Source organism: Miniopterus natalensis, chromosome 20 (genome assembly GCF_054644295.1).
Source record: "Miniopterus natalensis isolate mMinNat1 chromosome 20, mMinNat1.hap1, whole genome shotgun sequence".
NCBI classification, from domain to species: domain Eukaryota; kingdom Metazoa; phylum Chordata; class Mammalia; order Chiroptera; family Miniopteridae; genus Miniopterus; species Miniopterus natalensis.
The window spans coordinates 8,651,213-8,670,070 of record NC_142100.1 but is presented as its reverse complement, the minus strand read 5'-3'; the positions used below and the strand labels follow the sequence as shown (position 1 = coordinate 8,670,070).

Here is an 18,858-nt window from a genome sequence, read left to right as displayed (position 1 = left end):
TTAGAGGGTTATACTCAATTATACAGTTCAAACACACATGCTATCACAGTGGCCCAACAAGAGAGCGTGGCTTGTGCTAGCCTGGTAATAACAGAGACGGAAAGAGATAGTCAAATTCTAGATATATGGGCTGTTCTTTCTGAGAACAATCTTTACCCTTATCCTTGGGAAGTCTCTTTATCATGGGAAAGCTATCTGAAAAAAAACCCAATGCTGTGAATCACGTTTTTGCCAGGGGACAATAAAATACTTAGTATTTTATGAAGCAACAATTATTCTTACAGTAACAAAACTGTACTTACAGAAGGGAAAGATCAGAACAGGGTTTTCACAAGAGTGAGAGAGCACCTTAGAATAAATTCTTGTAACAGCTAGGTTTAAAATTGCCATTTTGAAATTAACCCTTAAAAGCTGATGTTTGCTTATTTGCTAAAGAATAAAACAGTAGACTACAGAATACTTTTAAGACCCACTACCATAGTCATTATGCTTATAAATGCTTTATTCTACGGAGCAGGACTCAATATAATTAGTGGCGGGGTTTGTCTAATTTTGATCTTTTTAAATTATTAAATTTTCAACATTTGGAACAATAAAAGTTTATCCTATATCTACCTTGATATATTGCTGAATTTCCTAAGATATTTTTAAATTTTCATTGATTTCAAACTAAATACACTATTTCCTGAAAAGTACAGAAAATGCAGAGAAAAAATTAGTACAATTTTCGGGGGAAGGTATTCCCATTCAGATAAATATGATACAAACTGGAAAGTGTTCTGCATCCACACTAGCTAACTAGTTTTTTCTACATAACACTTTTTCTTCCCCAGTTTATTTACTTGGAGAATAGAAAAAAAAAAGATAAGGGAGGGAATATCTGAGGCACAGCACGCCTATGCTGGTTAACATAACTTATTCTAAATAATAATTAATATAAGAGGGAGGGATCAGGTAGCACATTAAAAATCTATTCTTCAAGGCACCAACCAAGGAGAGTAGTTTTGTCCATGGCTAATATTCAGCTGGGACACACCAATGTGGACAACCAAGGCTTTTATGACAGTATCTGTTCAATTGCTTTGGCCCCTGCTATGCCAGCTGTTAAATATTTTTACTGTCACTCCGATTATATAGTCTCTTGGCCTGGGACTAAAGCCAGCTGGCCTAGACTCTCCCCCACAGGCTCTCGATTTGAGACTTCCACTTCAAGTTTTCTCTGGAAGTATCTTTATTTATACATGAGTGCCACCTAGGCCCTATCCATTAAGTCATGCAAAGAAACTTAGATGGTCAGTTTCGGTGCCTTTTACTAACATTTGGGATATGCTCACAAAGTTCAAAGTAGCCAACCAAGTATAAATCATATTAAAAAATGGTGAAAGAAACAAAACAAAAAAACCCCACTAGACTGAGGTTCAAATCTTGGTCTTTCTCTTTAATTAAGATTCTTGAGTCTTAGATTCATCATCTGTAAAATGGAAACCAGACTATTTCCTTCACAGACCGTTGTAAGAACTAAATGATATACTGCATGTCCTATCTGTGTAGTACACACAGGTGATGGAAAATGCCCACTGAATCTGGATCAGTTCACAGTGCAAAACATGGTTTACATTTCTGGGTTCAAAATTTAAAAAGAAATTAAAACTTCAAAGGGCAGGCAGAGGCAAAGACACAATTAAAATGTTCAAAGATAAGACCTTAATGTACAGAAAGGGAAAAGATCACTATTTAATTGGCCATTTTCTAAGATAAAAGAACAAGAGGAGAGAGGGTTAAGATGAAAGACTGAGAATTTTGGTTAAATAAAAAGAATTTCAAGAGCACATTATTAAAATTAGAAATTAGCAGAGACATGAAATATGTGCATAAATAGCTTCTGGAATGGATAGATTACATGGGTGTGTCATGACCTTATCTTATCTGAACACTAAGCAATCCCCCAAATCCATTGTTACCTGAGAATTCCAAGTTGATGCAGGAAAACCTGGCAATCAGAAAACTGAAGTCCTTAGTAGCTCCTGCTAAGATTTCACACAGCTTAGAAGAGCCACTTCAGTCATTTGGGCCTCAGTTTCTTCATTTGCAAAATTAGAGGGTTTGAGTCTCTTACTTATAAAAAATATGGTTCTCGTTTAATATGGTTTATGGCTGAGCTATACGGCAAGAACACAGAAGGTGAGCCATGGGAACGCATCAATGACTACTTACACTGAGGCAGAGCAGTGTGATGGCATTATTACAATGCAGTAAATTACTACTTTGATGTAATAAGTAGTATACCACGTAGTCTAAAATTTTCTAAGCAGCTTGACAAGATATTTACAACCAGGAAGTAGCCTTACTATCTAGGTCACCATTCATGGAAGCATTATCAAATAATAATTATACATTCTAATGTATGGTATCAAAATACCACGGATAGCTTTTGAAGGTCATTTTCAAAAAACAGCACAGATATTTGTGACACTGTGTTCTGCTTAGGAGAATTAAAAATATTTGCATTATCAGAACATAATGGAAATAAATAGTGAGAAGAAAAGATGCAAAAAAGTGTTAGGCTGTAGAGGGATTAATAAATTCATTATGACATGCCAACCATGTACTCTAGATAAAGAAGATAGTTTTATCTTCTTCTGTTAGTAAAGGTTCATCATAAAAGCACTTAATATTTTCACTTGAAAATTAACTCACCAGATAGAGAAATTTTATAAAATATGACATGAAACTTAGTGATTCTGAGCTCCCTTTCTGCACAGGAACCAAGATGACATACAATAAAACATGGATAAACAATATGTGACTTTGGACACCTCACTAATATAAAAGCAAAACTCAGTTTCCAGCATCACACTCTGACACCTATAAATAAAAGCACTTAATTCTGAAAGGTTTTCCTTACAGTCACCAAGACTAAGAACTTCAGTTTTTCCCATATGAGATAAGCATTAGACTTTTCCAGGTTATTTCATTTTTAACTTCAGGTTCACGAATAATACTTTTGGGGGAGGAAAATAACATAAATGCCCCTAGCTTACTCTCTCCCAAAGAAAACTAAAAGCTTTGTACGTAAGAAAGTTTTCCTTGAAAACACTTGCTTGACAATGGCACAAAAACAGGCAGGAGACTCAATGAACACGGGCTAAAGAAACGATATTAACTGATTCCCTGATGGAGGAAATAACCAATGCTACATATGACATATTTTAAATCTCATTAAAAACAAGTCATGGTCATTACCCTCAAAAAAGTTCGAATTCTAAGCATCAAGAAATAGCACACTTCCAAACCACACACATTCCAGTAAGATACCGCCGCGGAATTCACCATCTCGGTTGGAAACGCGAGCATCGGAGGCAGAGACAACTTAGTCTGCTCTTTCATTATGTGTGCTCTTATTACCTTACCAAAAACAATATATTTCCCTCACTCTTACAAGAAGAATGTCCACTGAAGCTTGTAGTAAATTATCTATAAAACTGATTCTTTTAAATGGATTGTTTCAACTCTGAGTACATACAGAAATGCCAAAATGACCAGAAGAAAGAAAACGAAACAGCTGTGTTACCATACTCACTATGATTAATTCACAAGTGTCTAAAGCCTTAAGAACTTTCTAAAAATGCAGAGAAGATACGGGAGGTGTCATAGTAAACTGCGCATTCCATTTAGTACTGTATAAACACATTTATTCCTCTTTTTTAAAGGATGCCACTTATTTTCTTAACAATAGTCATTCATAGTCCAATTTCATTTCAATACTGTGCAAGTATTTTTCTGTAGATTCTTTAGGCAATATGAGAAACACATTACAGGAAGTAATTTAGTAATTGCTCGAAACAATTCTTATTAAATTTTATGTGCAATGGAAAACACACCCACAAAATTACCTGACAAGCAATGTGCACGAGGTAGACGAGCTCTTTAGATTCACAGCCGTTCTTCGTAACGTCATTCTGTTCTTCCGAAAGTGAAAGCTAGGTCAACAAAGACAGGGCAGAAGAGAGGGGGAGTCACGATTAATGAACAAGAACAAACTATGTTTTCAGTGATACTTGGATTCTCAAATCTTAATGCAGTAAGATATGCCTTATAATAGAATTCTACTACTTTAAGGCAGATAAAGAATTCAGGATTTTTAAAAAATATGCTTCTAAGAATTGCAGCTTGTATCTAAACAAACACACCAGCATAACAGCAGTAAACAAAACACATTCATTCAAGAGCTGGTCCTCACTTCCTTACTTTACAGCACATACGTGAGAGGAAGGCATTAAGGAGGCCACTGAGAGACAGGTGATCGGCTAAATTAACAGAGCTCAGGCTCTATTACAGAGATTGCAGACTGGCTGCCCAGAGAACAAGCTGGGCCTACACATGTTTTATTTTGGACTCACCATGTAGGTCTGCACACTGGTCTTTATTTTAGTTTTATTTGAACCACCAGCTAGCATTCAGAAACTGAGTGGTTTCATATGAAAAAGAGAGATTTCTGGCTTCTACTGAAAAATCAGAAAATCTGAAATACTGGACCCATATTCTCACACAGGCAATAACTGACTGGAGCTGAGACGTGACCAACCCCTTGAATGTGTTCTCCAAGAGACTCTGCCACAAAATTGATTACTCTTTATTTTTTCACCAGTATCCACGCTGAATGTTAACTGCCACCCATCACACTTCTTGCTTTATTTCTTAGACCCTCCTCAATGCACTCATTTACCTCACATGCCTGCCCAAACTAGGGATGCGAATTTGCAACCTCTGCTCCAGAAACACAACAATGAATTCAAAAGCGTCACTAACTGGTTGTGTAATATTGACCTTCCTACTTAATCTCTCATCTGGAAAATGGAGATGATATCATAATAACTATTCTCAGGTTATAGAGTGTTAAACGAGATAATGCATTTAAAGTGTTCACTGAGGTACCTGACTGGCACTCTGAGGGTATTTAACAAACGTTACCTATCATTACAGTTAATTTTATAAGAAATATAAGGTTGATGAAGCTATATCCTGTTTTTTAAAGCAGTATCACAGGAAGGATTTTTTTAAAAATCCCTCCTGGTATTAAGTAAAAGAAGTTTACAAGAGGTAACAATCACTCTCACACTAGCCAAAATAAGCCAGATTAACTACAAAATCATAGTTTAAAATAGTAATAATAAATAAATAAATAAATAAATAAATCAGGGTGAAATGAAATCTAAATGAATTAAGTTGCAGAAAGTGACAAGACTTTCATGAGACAAAAGGGGTTATGGATGTTTGGGCGCCTGAAAGACACAGGAGGTTCAAGAATCTGTCTCAGACGGGTCGGGGCCAAACCCCGAATGACCACGCGCACCGCGGCGATAAACTAAAATTCCAGGAACAACTTGTAACAGAGTCCACACCCGCCCGCAGGTATTCACCAAGTGTGTCAGGTGAGTCCACCGAAGACTGGGGGCAAGCAGAAGCGAGAGGGACAAGCCCAGGAGGGGTGTGCAGCCTCCCCGGGCACCGGCAGCGGCCGCTGTGGGTGGGCAACAGCGAGAAAGCGGCACTGACACAGATCCCTCTGAAGCACTCGGGATCAACAACTGAAGGGTTTTGGTGGCACAGAAAAGCTGAGAGAAATCGCACTGGTCCTCCAATAGGTAAAAAATAAAAGCCCAGGATGGATATCCAGCTTCTCCAGCGTTTGGAGGCAAACATCTCCGTCTTGCCTCAGGGAACACTGTGGAAATGGCAGAGATAAGCCCCCTTAAGTCACCTAGTAGCAAAGAAGGGGGACAGGGCACAGAGCAACGAGTGAATGGATTTTGGAGGTGGCACCATGTTCCTGCTGGTGACACTGCCCAACAAGAGAACCCAGCCAACAGGTCTACCCGCCCACGTGTGGCCAGGGGCACGACCATCAGTTCGCCCCGCTGCAGTCCCGGTGAGCAGGCCAGCCAGCCAGGGAGCACAGTCAGCGACCCTAACCCACTGTGGAGTCCAAACGACAGCCACACCCAACTGCAAGGCACTGCTTGCAGCCCTGCCCAACCCGGGAATCCAGTCAGCAAGTCACCCCGCACTAACGAATGGCAAGACCGACGGGCGCCAGCCCACCACCACAAAGCCAACTTGGAACCCCACCCGAACGCACAGAACAGCCGTCAGCCTCACCAAATCGTGGAGCCCAGCCTGCAGCCTGCCTGAACCCAACTCAGTCAGAGGCACCAGCCCATCCAGTAGGACAGACTGCATCCACACTGACCGGTGATGATTACGAGCCCAGTGTGCAGCACTGCCCAATCACAGAGCCCAACAAGTGGTCCTGCCTGACAGTGAAGTCCAGCCAGCAACCCCACCTGACCTCGGTCAATGGACAGCAGCCCCATCCACCAAAGACCCCAGCAGCAAGCGCCACCACCTTTCCGCAGACACTACCAAGAGGCCCACTCAAACCACAAGCTGGGCTAACTGGTGAAAGTCTTTCCCTACCAAAACAAACCTATAAAGACTGGGAAGAGATGGCCACTTCTGCAAAGGTGCAGACACTAATGCAAGCACACAAAGATAATGACAAATCAGGGAAACAATACACCACCAAAAATAACAAATCCTAAAACATGGAGCTTGATGAGCTGACAAAGAATTCAGAATAATCATCTTAAAGAAGTCAAATGAAACAAGAAAACATGGACAACTAAAGGAAATTAAGAAAACAATACACAGAAAAGCAGAGTGAATTAGCTGGAAGCCGATGAGACAGAGCCACAATGTTCCATATCGAGGGCCTCTCATGAAAGCTGGACCCTGAGAAGATGAAACTGAAGACGCATGAGGATGGTATCTCCTCCATATGGAACTTCCTCACCTATGTGGCCCTGATGCAAGTCACTCCTTTCATCTTATAGAAACTGGGCAGCATATAAAGATTGGACATCGCGTGGGAATGCATGATATGAAGAACCTGGCTACAGTTTCTACTCTGCAAACAAATCTGCAAATGAATAGGCCCAGAAAGATGGAAGAGACTCTGACTCAATGGACAGTAAGAACAAGTTGGGTTCTGGTAATAGCTAAAATAGAAAACTATTTGGGAAGTATGAGAAGACATTTCTTATGGCTGTGATATTCATTCTCCATGAATGTTGGTGTAATTGTAAACAATATCAAACTCCATTTTCTAGCAACTATTAATTATATAAGGGAATTACGTCTGCAGTGGCCCTGCCTTGTCAGTGATTTCTGTTGACCTTTTTCACTTCTGTCCAGAGTATATTTGTTGAGAAGCTCCTTATGATTAGTTATGTTTTATGGAAGCCAGCACACAATCATAACAACATTTAAGCACAGGATCATTAGTCTTATATTTTTAATAAATGTGTGCCATGAGATGAAACAGGTTGAAAATTGCTGACCTATAGTATAGTTCAAGTCCAATGTTTCCTTGTTGATTTTCTGTCTGGATGATCTACTCATTGTTGAGAGTGGGGTATTAAAAGCCCCTCACTATTATTGTGTTGCTGTTTATCTCTTCTTTCATTTATGTTAATATCTGCTTTATATATTTAGGCGTCCGATGTTGGGAGCACACATATTTACTATTTGTATATCTTCTTGATGAAGCGACCCTTCTGTCTTTATATAGTAACCTCGTTTGTCTGTTGTGACAGTTTTTGACTGAAAGTCTACTTTATGTAATGTAAGTACAATCATCCCTCCAATCTTTTGGTTTTCATTTGCATGGAATGTCTATCCCTTTCCCTTCACTTTCACCCTTTGCATGTCCTTAAAGCTAAAATGATTCTCTTTTAGACAACTTATTGTTGAATCTTGTTTTTCATCCATTCAGTCACTCTGATTTTTGACTTGGGAATTTAAGTCATTTACATTTAAAGTAATTATTGTAGGTCAGGACTTACTAGTGCCTTTCAGTCGGTTGTTTTCTATTTGGTTTTTCGTTACTTTGTTACCTTCCTCCTCCCTGGCTGTCTTCCTTGGTGATCTAACAACTATTTGTGGCATTATGCTTTGACTCATTTCTTTTTCTCTTGTGTCTTCTGCAGGTTCTTCCTTTATGATTACTATGAGGCTTACATAAAATACCTTACAGTTGTAACATCCTATTTTAAGCTGGTAACAACTTAAATTCAGCTGAATAGAAAATCTACACTTTTTTCCTCTCTCACATTTTAGGTTATTGATATGACAGATTACATCTTTTATATTGTGTATCTATTTTTAAATTGTTGCTACTGCAGTTATTATGTTTATTTTTTAACTTCTACAGTAGAGGCTACAGTGTTTTACATACCACTATCACATTACTAGAGTATTCTGAATTTGACTATATATTCACCTTTACTACTGAGTTTTATTCATTTGTATGTTTTTCCTTGTTAGTACCTTTTTACTTCAGTTTGAAGAGCTCTCCTCGGCTTTTATTTGTTACAGAGTGTCTTTATTTCTTCTTCTTCTTTGACAGGCAGTTTTGCCATGTATTGTATTCTTGGTTCACAGTTTTTTTCTCTTTCAGTATTTTGAACACATCATCGTCTCACTCTCTCTTTGCCTATGAAGTTTCTACTGAGAAATCTGCTGATGGCCTTATGGGGTTCCACTTTGGTTGAAGTCTTTTCTCTTGCTGCTTTCAAAGTTCTTTTTGTTTGATTTTTAAAGTTTGGTTATAATGTGTCATGGTGAAGTCCTCTTTGGTCTGCATATGCTTGGGGATATTTGGATATCCATATTTTTTAAATTTGGGATGTTTTCAGACATTTTTTCTTTACATAGATTCTCTGCCCCCTTTTCTCTCTCTCATTTTTCTGGGTCTCCAATAATGTTTGTTCTGTCATTTATTGATATCCCTATGTTCTGTAGTCTTTCTTCACTCTTTTTCATTCATTTTTCTTTTGCTCCTCTGACTGGATAATTTCAAAAGACCTGTCTTTTGAGTTCCTTGATGCTTTCTGTTATTTGAGTGAGTCTACTATGTTGTGTGTGGTTTTTTAATTTTTAAAAAATTGATTTTAGAGAGAGGGAAGAAGGGATGGAGGGAGAAAAGAATCAATCAGCTGCCTCCTGCACAGGGATCAAACCTGCAACTGGCTATGCGCCCTGACAGGGAATCGAACCCACCACCTTTTGATGTATGTGATGACGCTCCAACCAACTGAGCCACACCAGCCAGGGCAAGTCTACTGTTGAAACTCTCAATTGTATTTTCAGGGTAGTCATTATGTTCTTTAGCTCTATGATTTATTTTATTATGGTTTTTGTTTCTTTGTTAAATTTCTAACTTTCTCTATTGTTTTCTTTTTTTTTAATTGGTACATTTATTAAAAATATAGACTAATGGTCCTGTGCTTAAATGTTGCTGTGATTGTGTGCTGGCTTCCATAAAACTTAACGAGTCATAAGGAGTTCCTCAACAAATATACTCCAGACAGAAGTAAAAAGGTCAACAGAAATGACTGACAAGACAGGGCCACCATGGACATAATTCCCTTATATAATTAATACTGGATTTAAGTTCTTTATACTTCATTCAACTTAACACTATCTCAGTGCTTTGTCTATAAAGAAGTTGGAAAACAGAATTCCCAAGTCCTGTACTTCTAGATTCCTTACAAATCTATTTTTGGAGTTATTTTTCCTATATTGAATTCACTTTTCTATCACCATGGTAACCAATCTGCAATTAGTGTTGTTAGGCTCTTTAAAAATAAAACTCGATCAGAAAGCCTTCAAATATTCAAAAAAGTCCTTTTTCTACATGGAGCATGGAAATCAGTTGTGCAAATCAGGGTAAAAATACATCACCCCGCCCACATAAAAAACCATTCATCAAAGACTAATCAACAGATTGCAAGTGGGGCACAGAGAATTCTCTTCTTTTATCTTTTATTTAGTTCTAGCACAGTTGCAATTTCACTGTGACATACCTCTGGAGTTTGTAAACTTCACCTCTGTAGGAGTGGAAACATGAAAATAATTTGTTTTGTAATATTATGTGGTCTTCTCAGGCCCACTGTAAAAATCCTAATACATAACAGTGAAAATACTACTTTAAAACTCCTGAGAATGCCAAGTGGAAAAATGACTCTATATCAGAGTTACATCTTAGGTGAGTAATAAGTGAACGAAGTTCTAATTTCAGCACATAAGGCAAAAATCAATAAGAAAAAACTGCACTTTAAATTTCTTTGGAAAAAGCTAGAGGCCAACACGCATCTTAATAAGCCTAAGTGTCCATTTTCCTTCCAAACTAGGAACAGAGCACTGTTTCCTATGTTGAGGACCAGGTTAAGTACCTGGTTTGCTCATCTGCAGACATTAGACTCACCCTCAGCTCAGTGAGATGCCCACAGCACAAAGAATACATGGGAAAGGAGACTGAATGGCACACCAGCAGAATCACATCTCCCGCCTGACAGATGCTCACTCCAGAACACACACCTGTCAGGAAGCAAGGCCTCATGGACACATTCACATCTCTGAATGGTCAGGACTTCCTGAGCACGCAGCTTTGGTACCTGGGTTAGAGGATGACTGGAAAGCAACCCTGAAAATAGAGCCCTCTAGTGAGAAAGAAGTGTTCTCTCTCCCCGGAACCATATGTCTACTTCCCAGGGTGTTTATGAAGTAGAGGCCTTTCCTTCTCTCCACTGCACCACAGGATCTGTTTATAGTCCAGAGCAAAGGTCTCTCTCTCCATATCCAGAGAGGCAAATAGACAAAGTGCCAGCTATCCTATCTGAGCTCCAAGCTCCCTAATTTCAGAGTTTGTCTCTTGTGGAACAATATCACACCTAAGGTATATCTTGTTCTCAATGCCATCACCCCATGAAGAACAGGCACACAGGGAGCCAACACAAGGTACTCTACAAGTAAAAGGCCTGGTTTCTGACCTACAGACTCATGTGCGCGTGTGTCTATAACTGTAGCAAGCTGACTTGTTAGCTTATAAGAAGAGTAACATGTCAGACCCAACAGTTTCGACTCAACAGTATTTTTTAGGAACATACTCAGTCAAATTCTTGGAAGTAAATTACATGTGTAATGTAATATATGATATATTTTTTCATTGTTCAACCAATTTTACACACCTAACTCTTAGACTGAACAAACTCAAATGAGATACTTGGAGGACAGCAGCCACAATTAACTCTCTGCGTGAGTTTTTCATTGCAAATCCTCCCCTCAAGCAACAATAATTTACTGGCGTAAGAGCCAGTATTATTACTACAGAATGTGAAAAAAAGTGGGGCTAAAATTTTCACTTGTTTTTGTTTGAGGAAAACTTAACTTCTTGGTAGGGGTGAGAATAGAAAATTACCAAGGCTTCTGTTTCAAATGGTTTTACACATATGTACTTCCCTATAAAATATTTTTAAACTGGAAATATCTACAAGTTACTCTCAAAACTGAAAGTAGCATTAACAGGATGAAAGAAATAACCTTTCCATTGGTTTAATTCATTTTTATTAATGACCGGAAGTCTCAGACACATGTACCAAAACTTATTGCTGATACATTTTTCTTTAAACTTCAACGGACCAGAGAAGTTAAGGAATTCATTTCAGATCGCACAGGTTACACTGCACTATTATACATCATATTCTTTCACATTTAACTACATGTGAAAAGATGTAGGACATTTCAAAACTGGTTTATTTCTTCTTGTTAAAAACAGTAGTTTTGTCAGTTAGTTCTTTCCTAGCACTAGAAAGGGATGTGCAGAATGGCTCCGTGGCCTTGATTCAAACAGACCCCATCAGTTACCAGCTGCAATCTTAGGTGAGTTCTTAAACTCTTTTTACCTCAATTTCCTCATCTGAAATGGTTGTGAAGACTCAATCGGACAATATACAAAATGCACTTAGTGTAATATCTGGCTCACAGAAGCATTCAATAAATATCGGCTTGTATTTGTTTATTATAATTCTGGTAACTTCACTTAAAATGAAATCAGGATTTTTGTTTCATATTATTATTCCTCAACATTACTACACTCAGGTCAAACATTACAACCTCTTTCCACATTTCTCAGCATCAAGGCAAGAGTTGCACCTGATTACAGAAAGCACCAGGCGCATTTCCGAGGCCCCTGCACAGTAACTTTAGCAGAGAATGCTCAAGGAATAGGTGTTAAATTCATACTTTTCCTATTCCTTATTTCAGTTAAACCCGACCTCTTGCATTCAGGTTAATTTACCTTCATGCTTTCTATGAAATCAAATAAAAAGAATCATTAATTTGCAGCTTCAGATGAGAAAATGATAATACAAAATGCAAACCACACAAATATTTTAGCGATTAACACACTAGATGGCAGTACCACCTAAAGCAGAGCAGGACATGTACGCCTCAGGTGGATAGAACAGAATGAACTGATTATATCTTTGCATGTTGCAAGAGATTTGTTTTAATTTGAATAAATCCTTGTTTTTGAACAATGGAGATGACACAACAGAGAGAAGTGCAATAAAGATAATAAATTTACAAAATCTAAAACTATTTGTGGTTTTACTTAAAACAAGAAGTCCTTTCTAGGAATTATTTCTGGGTGGTTTTTTTTGCTCTAAGGTTTCAATTTCTCTAAGAAAAACATAATACAACATTATCTCTCAAAACCTATAGACTTTGTTCAAAATACTATTCAGGGGGAAAATTTCCACATTTAAATGCACTTATTAAAAACAGTAACACAGCCCTGCCGGTGTGGCTCGGTTGGTTGGAGCATTGCCCATGAACTGGAAGGTCTTGGGTTTAATTCCTGGTTGGGACACATGCCTTGGCTGCAGGTTCGATCCCCATTGGGGGGGCGTGTACAGGAGCAACCGATCAATGTTTCTCTCTCACATCGATATTTCTCTCTCCCTTCTTCCCTCTCAAAAATCAATTAAAAAAAAAGAAAGAGCCCACATATTTATTTTAAAAAAAGATAACACAATATTGTAATAACTATGTACAGTGTCACATGGGTACTGGACTTATTGGGTGATGACTTTGTAAGTTACATAAATGTCTAATCACTATGTTTGTATAGTGAAACTAACAATGTTAATATAACATAATATATATTATACTAATATAATATATGCTTATCTTTTCTTTAGAGAAATCAATTCTGTAGGTACTATTGATATTTTATTCATTTTCAGTTATTGTTTTTAAAAATAATTTTTAATTTTTCAATTACCACAACTGAAACGCTTTATTACGTCCAGTTTTACACTAAGCATAACACCCTTATGAGCTCTCCCAGGCTTTTCAGATACCTTAGGACACATCTTGCTTATAGATGCACAAAATAAATCAGATAAAGCCCAGGTGCTCACAGGCACCATCCAAAGCTCTGCTGTTTGATGCTGAGAAGCTGAGTGTGGTTCCCAGGAAAAGAGCTCGGGAGGGCCCCTCTCACTGCTGTGGGTGTCACTGCCTCTATAGCAGCTGATGCAAAACGAAGGCTGAATGCTATTTTCACTTTTCACCTCTCACCTTTTCTTATAAAAGTGAAAATCCTCTCCGGGTTTCTTTCAGTTAGGGACTAATTCTGTACAGGTACTAATGTAGGTCTTTTGTAAAAGGAAGTGGTGTAACAGGAAGTGGGATTACGCAAACTTTCTAAAGCCTGTATAGAATAATATTAATATTTGACAAAGTTGATTGATGATAAAGCTAGTTTTAGACCAGCAGGTAGGTATGTGTTTGTTACTCACAACTCTTATTCAGGAATGAAAGAAAATAAAAGAACTAAACTTTGAATTAAAAAAACACAAAATAACAAACACCAAAAAAGTAAAATAAAAAATATTATGGTTAAAAATTAATAGTATGAGAAGGAAGGCAGGAGGAGGGAGACGGGGGAGAAAGGAAGGCAGGAAGGAGGAAGGCAGGCAGGCTCAAGCTGATCAATAAGATCACAAGCTGCTTTCTAAAAAACACCAGATTTTAAGAATATATTGTATACAACTGATCACAATAAATTTTAAAACCTATGTTAAATGGACACTTTTCTAAGAAAATATAAATGATAAAAACTGACCTAAAGAGAGAGAAAAGAACTTGACTAGACTAATAATCATAAGTTGAACTGGTAATTAAAGATTAAGCCCTCAAGTGGGAACCAGGCCCAAAAGGTTTTAAAAAGAAAATTCTACAAAACCTTCAAAAAATAGGCAATTCCCATTTCTACAAACTACTCCAGGGGCAGGTCAGTAAAATTCCCCCTAACTCAGGCCAGTGGACAAGTACAGTGTGAAGGTCAACATCGCTGAGAAACACAGACATAAAATCACAATGTCTTAAGATAGTAAAAAAATGAATTTATTTTTAAAATATTTAACCTGGTAGAGCGTGCCCCAGAAATATAAAGGTGTTTCAACAATCTATTTCTATGGCCAGAGTAATTCTTTGCACTAATTTTTAAAGACAGTTTATTCGTGCTCTACCAAAGTGGACTAAAATAGGACCACGACATGGTCCAGCTGCTCCTGGCTCTATTACATTCTCTCTCCTCTTCACCTTGTCATATCCAGGTCATCTGCATCACACCTCACAGCACATCTACAACATCTTGGCGAGAAGGAACATTAGCTGTCATCTAGTGTTCGCGTGCATCCAGGAGCTGCACCCCCCTCTCAGTATGAAAATACGGAAAGCAAGACCAGGGTGACCTGACTCTAGCGGTCGAGAGCGTGGCGCGATGAGAACACACCACCAGCTGGCGCGGCCCATTCCACGGCACACACCAGAATCGCTGCTCCCCCACAAAGACACGGAGCTGAGATTTGGACAGATAAGCCAGGTAATTTGGCTAAAGTGTGCTGGAAAGGAGCTGATATGGGATTGAAACACATCTGTGCGATCTAAGGCGTTTGTGTTGCCAATTCACCACAGGCTTGGGAATTATTTCATCAGGTAAGCGGTAAATTAGAAACAAAGGAATACTCAAGGATGCTCAGTGCCTATTCTGCTAGCAAAGGTGGAATATATGATTTAAGAACTACTCTGTCCTTCAGAACGGGGAGAAAAATTCTGTTTTCCAAACCATGTATGAAAAAATATCGCACTCCTGTACTCTAACCTTCAAACAAGTCAGTCATTTTTTCTGACTATCTAGTAAAGGTATTCCTTCCAAAATTATAACTATTATCTTTTTCCTACAAGCTCTTCCAAGTATTTTTATACTTACATACAGTCTTTTTTTTTACAGAAACAGTATCTTACTTTCTTGGAGCTCTTTTTAATTTATCAATATAACATGAACGCTGCTTCCACTTCCATAAATACTCTACATGATTTTTAGTGACTGCATAGGACTTCTCTGTGTGAATAGTGCATAATTTATCAACCCATTCCTACTTTTGAACATTTAGGTTATTTCTAATTTTTTACTATAAATAATGATGTGATAAATTCATGGCCTTTTGAGACTTGTCTTTGTTCATGCTGAAATGAGTCTTTGCCCTCATTTCTACTCAGGGAACTCCTACTACTCTCCTTTAAAATAATAATTGAATGTCATCCCTTCTACAGAGCATGAATATACATGTATACAGGAATGAATGAAGACATGAAATTAACCTCAAGCTAACATATCTTGATTCTAATATGTATAATGTTATGTTCTAATTATCCTCTTAGATTTAAGTCTGTCCCATATAAGTATAAACATCTCAAAGGAAAGAATGATGTGTTCTTATTTCTTTCATGTTTTCAATATATAGTATGCTGCCTGGAACACAGCCAATACACAGTAAATGTTTGTTAAATGAGTAAACTCCCCAATGTATCTAACAAGAAACATCAAGGTATATTGTCCATTAGAGAGTATTACTGGGTACCTACTACTGAAAGACTGCTGATTTCTGCAGAAGTAAAAAGTGAGACATACCCACACTAAAAGTTTATAACTGCTTAGCAATTTTAAAGAATAAATAAAAGTCAATTAAAGTGGAAAATGGTAAGTGACATAAAAATATACAATGTTTACAACGCCATGAAAAGAAATAAAATACTTAGATATAAACTTAAAGTGCCAACACTTGTATGCTAAAAACTACAAAACACTGCTGAAAAAAATTAAAGAACGTGGAAAGACATTCCCTGTCCAAGGACTGGAAGACAATATTTTTAAGATGGCAATATTCTGTGAATTGAATTACAAAATCAACATAATTCCTATAAAAGTTTCAACTGCCTTGTTTACAAAAATAGACAAGCTGACCCTGACATTCACATGGAAAGGCAAGGGACCTATATAGCCAGACCTTGAAACAGATGAACAAAATTGAAAGACCCATAATTCTCAATTTCACAGCACATTATAAAGGTACAGTAATCAAAATAGTGCACTACCGACAAAGAACACATACAGTCAAAAGGGACAGAAGTCAGAGTCAAGAAATAAACTCATACATCAATGCTCAACAGATTTTTCAACAAGAGTGCCAGGACCATTCAAAGGGAAAAGAATAGTCTTTCCAACCAATGGTGCTGAGAAAACTGGATATTCACATCCAAAAGAATGAATCCGGACCCCTACATCACACTATATTCATAAATTAATTCAAAATGGATCAAAGACATCAATGTAAGTGCTAAAACTATAAAACTCTTAAAAGTAACCACAGGAGTAAATCTTCATGATCTTGGGATAGGCAATGGTTTCTTAGATATGGCAACAAAAGCAAAAGCCATCAACCAAAGGAAAAAAACAGATGAATTAGATCATCAGAATGACAAACTTTTGTGCTTCAAAGGTCACTATAAAGAGAGTGAAAAGAACCCACAGAATATAAGAAAATATTTGCAAATTATATAGATTCTGATAAGGGTCTAGTACTTGGAATAATATAAAGAACTCTTACAACTCAATCAAAAAGACAAGCAACTCAATTAAAATATGGACTTGAATAGACATTTCTCCAAAGAAGATATATAAGTGGGTAACAAGCACATGTCCATCTAGTGACACCCACTAGGGTAGCTATAATAAAAAAGATATATATATCAAGACACTTGAAAATGTATTTTCACCAAAAAAACCCAAGCATTATTCTTAACGGCCAAAAACTAGAAAAAACTCAAATGACCATGAACTAAAGAATGATCTACAATATGTGGTAGAGCCACACAATAGAATATTATTCAGCCATAAAAAGGAATAAAATACTGATAAATATCAGAGCACAGATAGTGAAATTCAATAGAATAATATATTTGAAAAATAAACTTAGCAACAACTGGCAACATTTTAAATGTACGTACCTTTTGATCCAATGAATCAACTTAAAGGATTTTATTTAATGGATATATTTACAGCAATAAAACCAGGAATATACACCAATAGGGAACTGATTAAATACATTATGGCAAGTAGAAAAGCAATTTCCAAGGCTGACTGTATAGTAGAATTCCATCAGCAAAGAGAAAAGGGGCAGAGAGAATGTTTGAAGAAATTATGGCTAAAAACTTCCCAAATGTGATTAAACACATGAATATAAACATCCAAGAAGCTCAATGAACTCCAAGTAAGATGAACTCAAAGCAACCCATACCAGAAATATAATCAAACTTTCAAATGCCAAACACAAAGAGAATCTTAAAAGCAGCAAGAGAGAAGCAACTAGTTACATGTGATGGATCCTCAATAAGATAATAAGATTTCTTATCAAAAACTTTGGAGGTGAGACGGCAGTTGGCCAATTTATTCAAACTGCTAAAAGAATAAAAATTGTCAACCAAGAATACTATATCCAGCAAAACTGTCTTCAAAAGTTAGAGCTAAATTAACACATTCCTAAATAACAAAAGCTGAAGAAATTTATTATCATTAGACCTACTCTGCAAGAAATGCTAAAAGGAGTCCTGAAGATTGAAATGAAAAAAACACTTGACAGTAACTAGGAGCCACATGAAGAAGTAAGACCTCAGCGGAGGTAAATACATGGGCAATTGTAAAAGCTAATATTGTAACAACTGTTCATAACTACACTTTTTGTTTTCTACATGATTTAAGAGACAAACATATATTTTGTTAAAACTGCAAGTCTAAAAGCTAGTATTGCAACTTCAGTTTGTGACTCCACATTTTGTTTTCTACATAATTTAAGAGACTAATAAATTTTAAAGAATTATAGTTTATGTTTTGGGGCATACAGTGTATAAAGATGTAACTGGTTATTACACTAGAGGTTCAAAATTTTTGACATCGCTCCTTTCACACTGTACATAAATATTAATTCCAGGTAACCTGAATGTTAAAGTCAAATTATGAAATTATTAGAAAAATGTATAGGACAATATCTTCATAACATTAAAGCACAGAAGAACATCTTAAATATGACAGAAAAACTACAAGCCAGAAGGTCTATCCATACATACAATTACATAAAATAAACAATGCCTACACACTGAAAGCAGCATAAAAGAGAGTTTTTTTAAAAAGAAAAAAAAAAGCTACAATATGGGAGGTGTTTTTAGTTCACATACAAAAACAATAAAGAACTAGATGCAACATGAAAGGACTAACATCCAAAACATGGAAAGCATTCCCATGAATAAATAAGAAAAATACAAACAAATCTATACAACATGAGCAAAAGACTCGATCTAGAATTTTAAAATTAGGAATCTCAACTCTAAGTAACATTTGAAAAGATTCTCAACTGCATTAGAAATTAGGGGACTGAAAACTAAAATATAATGAGATTTACATCCCCATTAGACTGGTGAAATAGCAAGTGTCAAGCAATAAGAGTGGGCAAGGATGTAAAACCACCACCCTCATCTTCAGCTTGTGGGAATATAAATTTGTAAATCACTCTAAAAAGTAGTTTGGCTTTACTTAGTAAAGCTGGACATGTG

General features: G+C 36.9%; 1 protein-coding gene and 1 pseudogene across 2 annotated transcripts in view; one reads left to right on the top strand and one right to left on the bottom strand.

Moving 5' to 3' along the window:
• Nucleotides 1-18,858, bottom strand: part of ARHGAP32 (Rho GTPase activating protein 32) — a 215,422-nt gene that overhangs the window by 87,512 nt on the left and 109,052 nt on the right. For both annotated transcript variants that reach the window (XM_087828834.1, XM_016204467.2), the window contains exon 5: nucleotides 3,894-3,980. In XM_087828834.1, the coding sequence (XP_087684960.1) occupies nucleotides 3,894-3,980 (87 nt within the window). The remainder of the gene's footprint in view (nucleotides 1-3,893; nucleotides 3,981-18,858) is intronic.
• Nucleotides 6,756-6,911, top strand: LOC107530606 (mitochondrial import receptor subunit TOM5 homolog pseudogene; annotated as a pseudogene).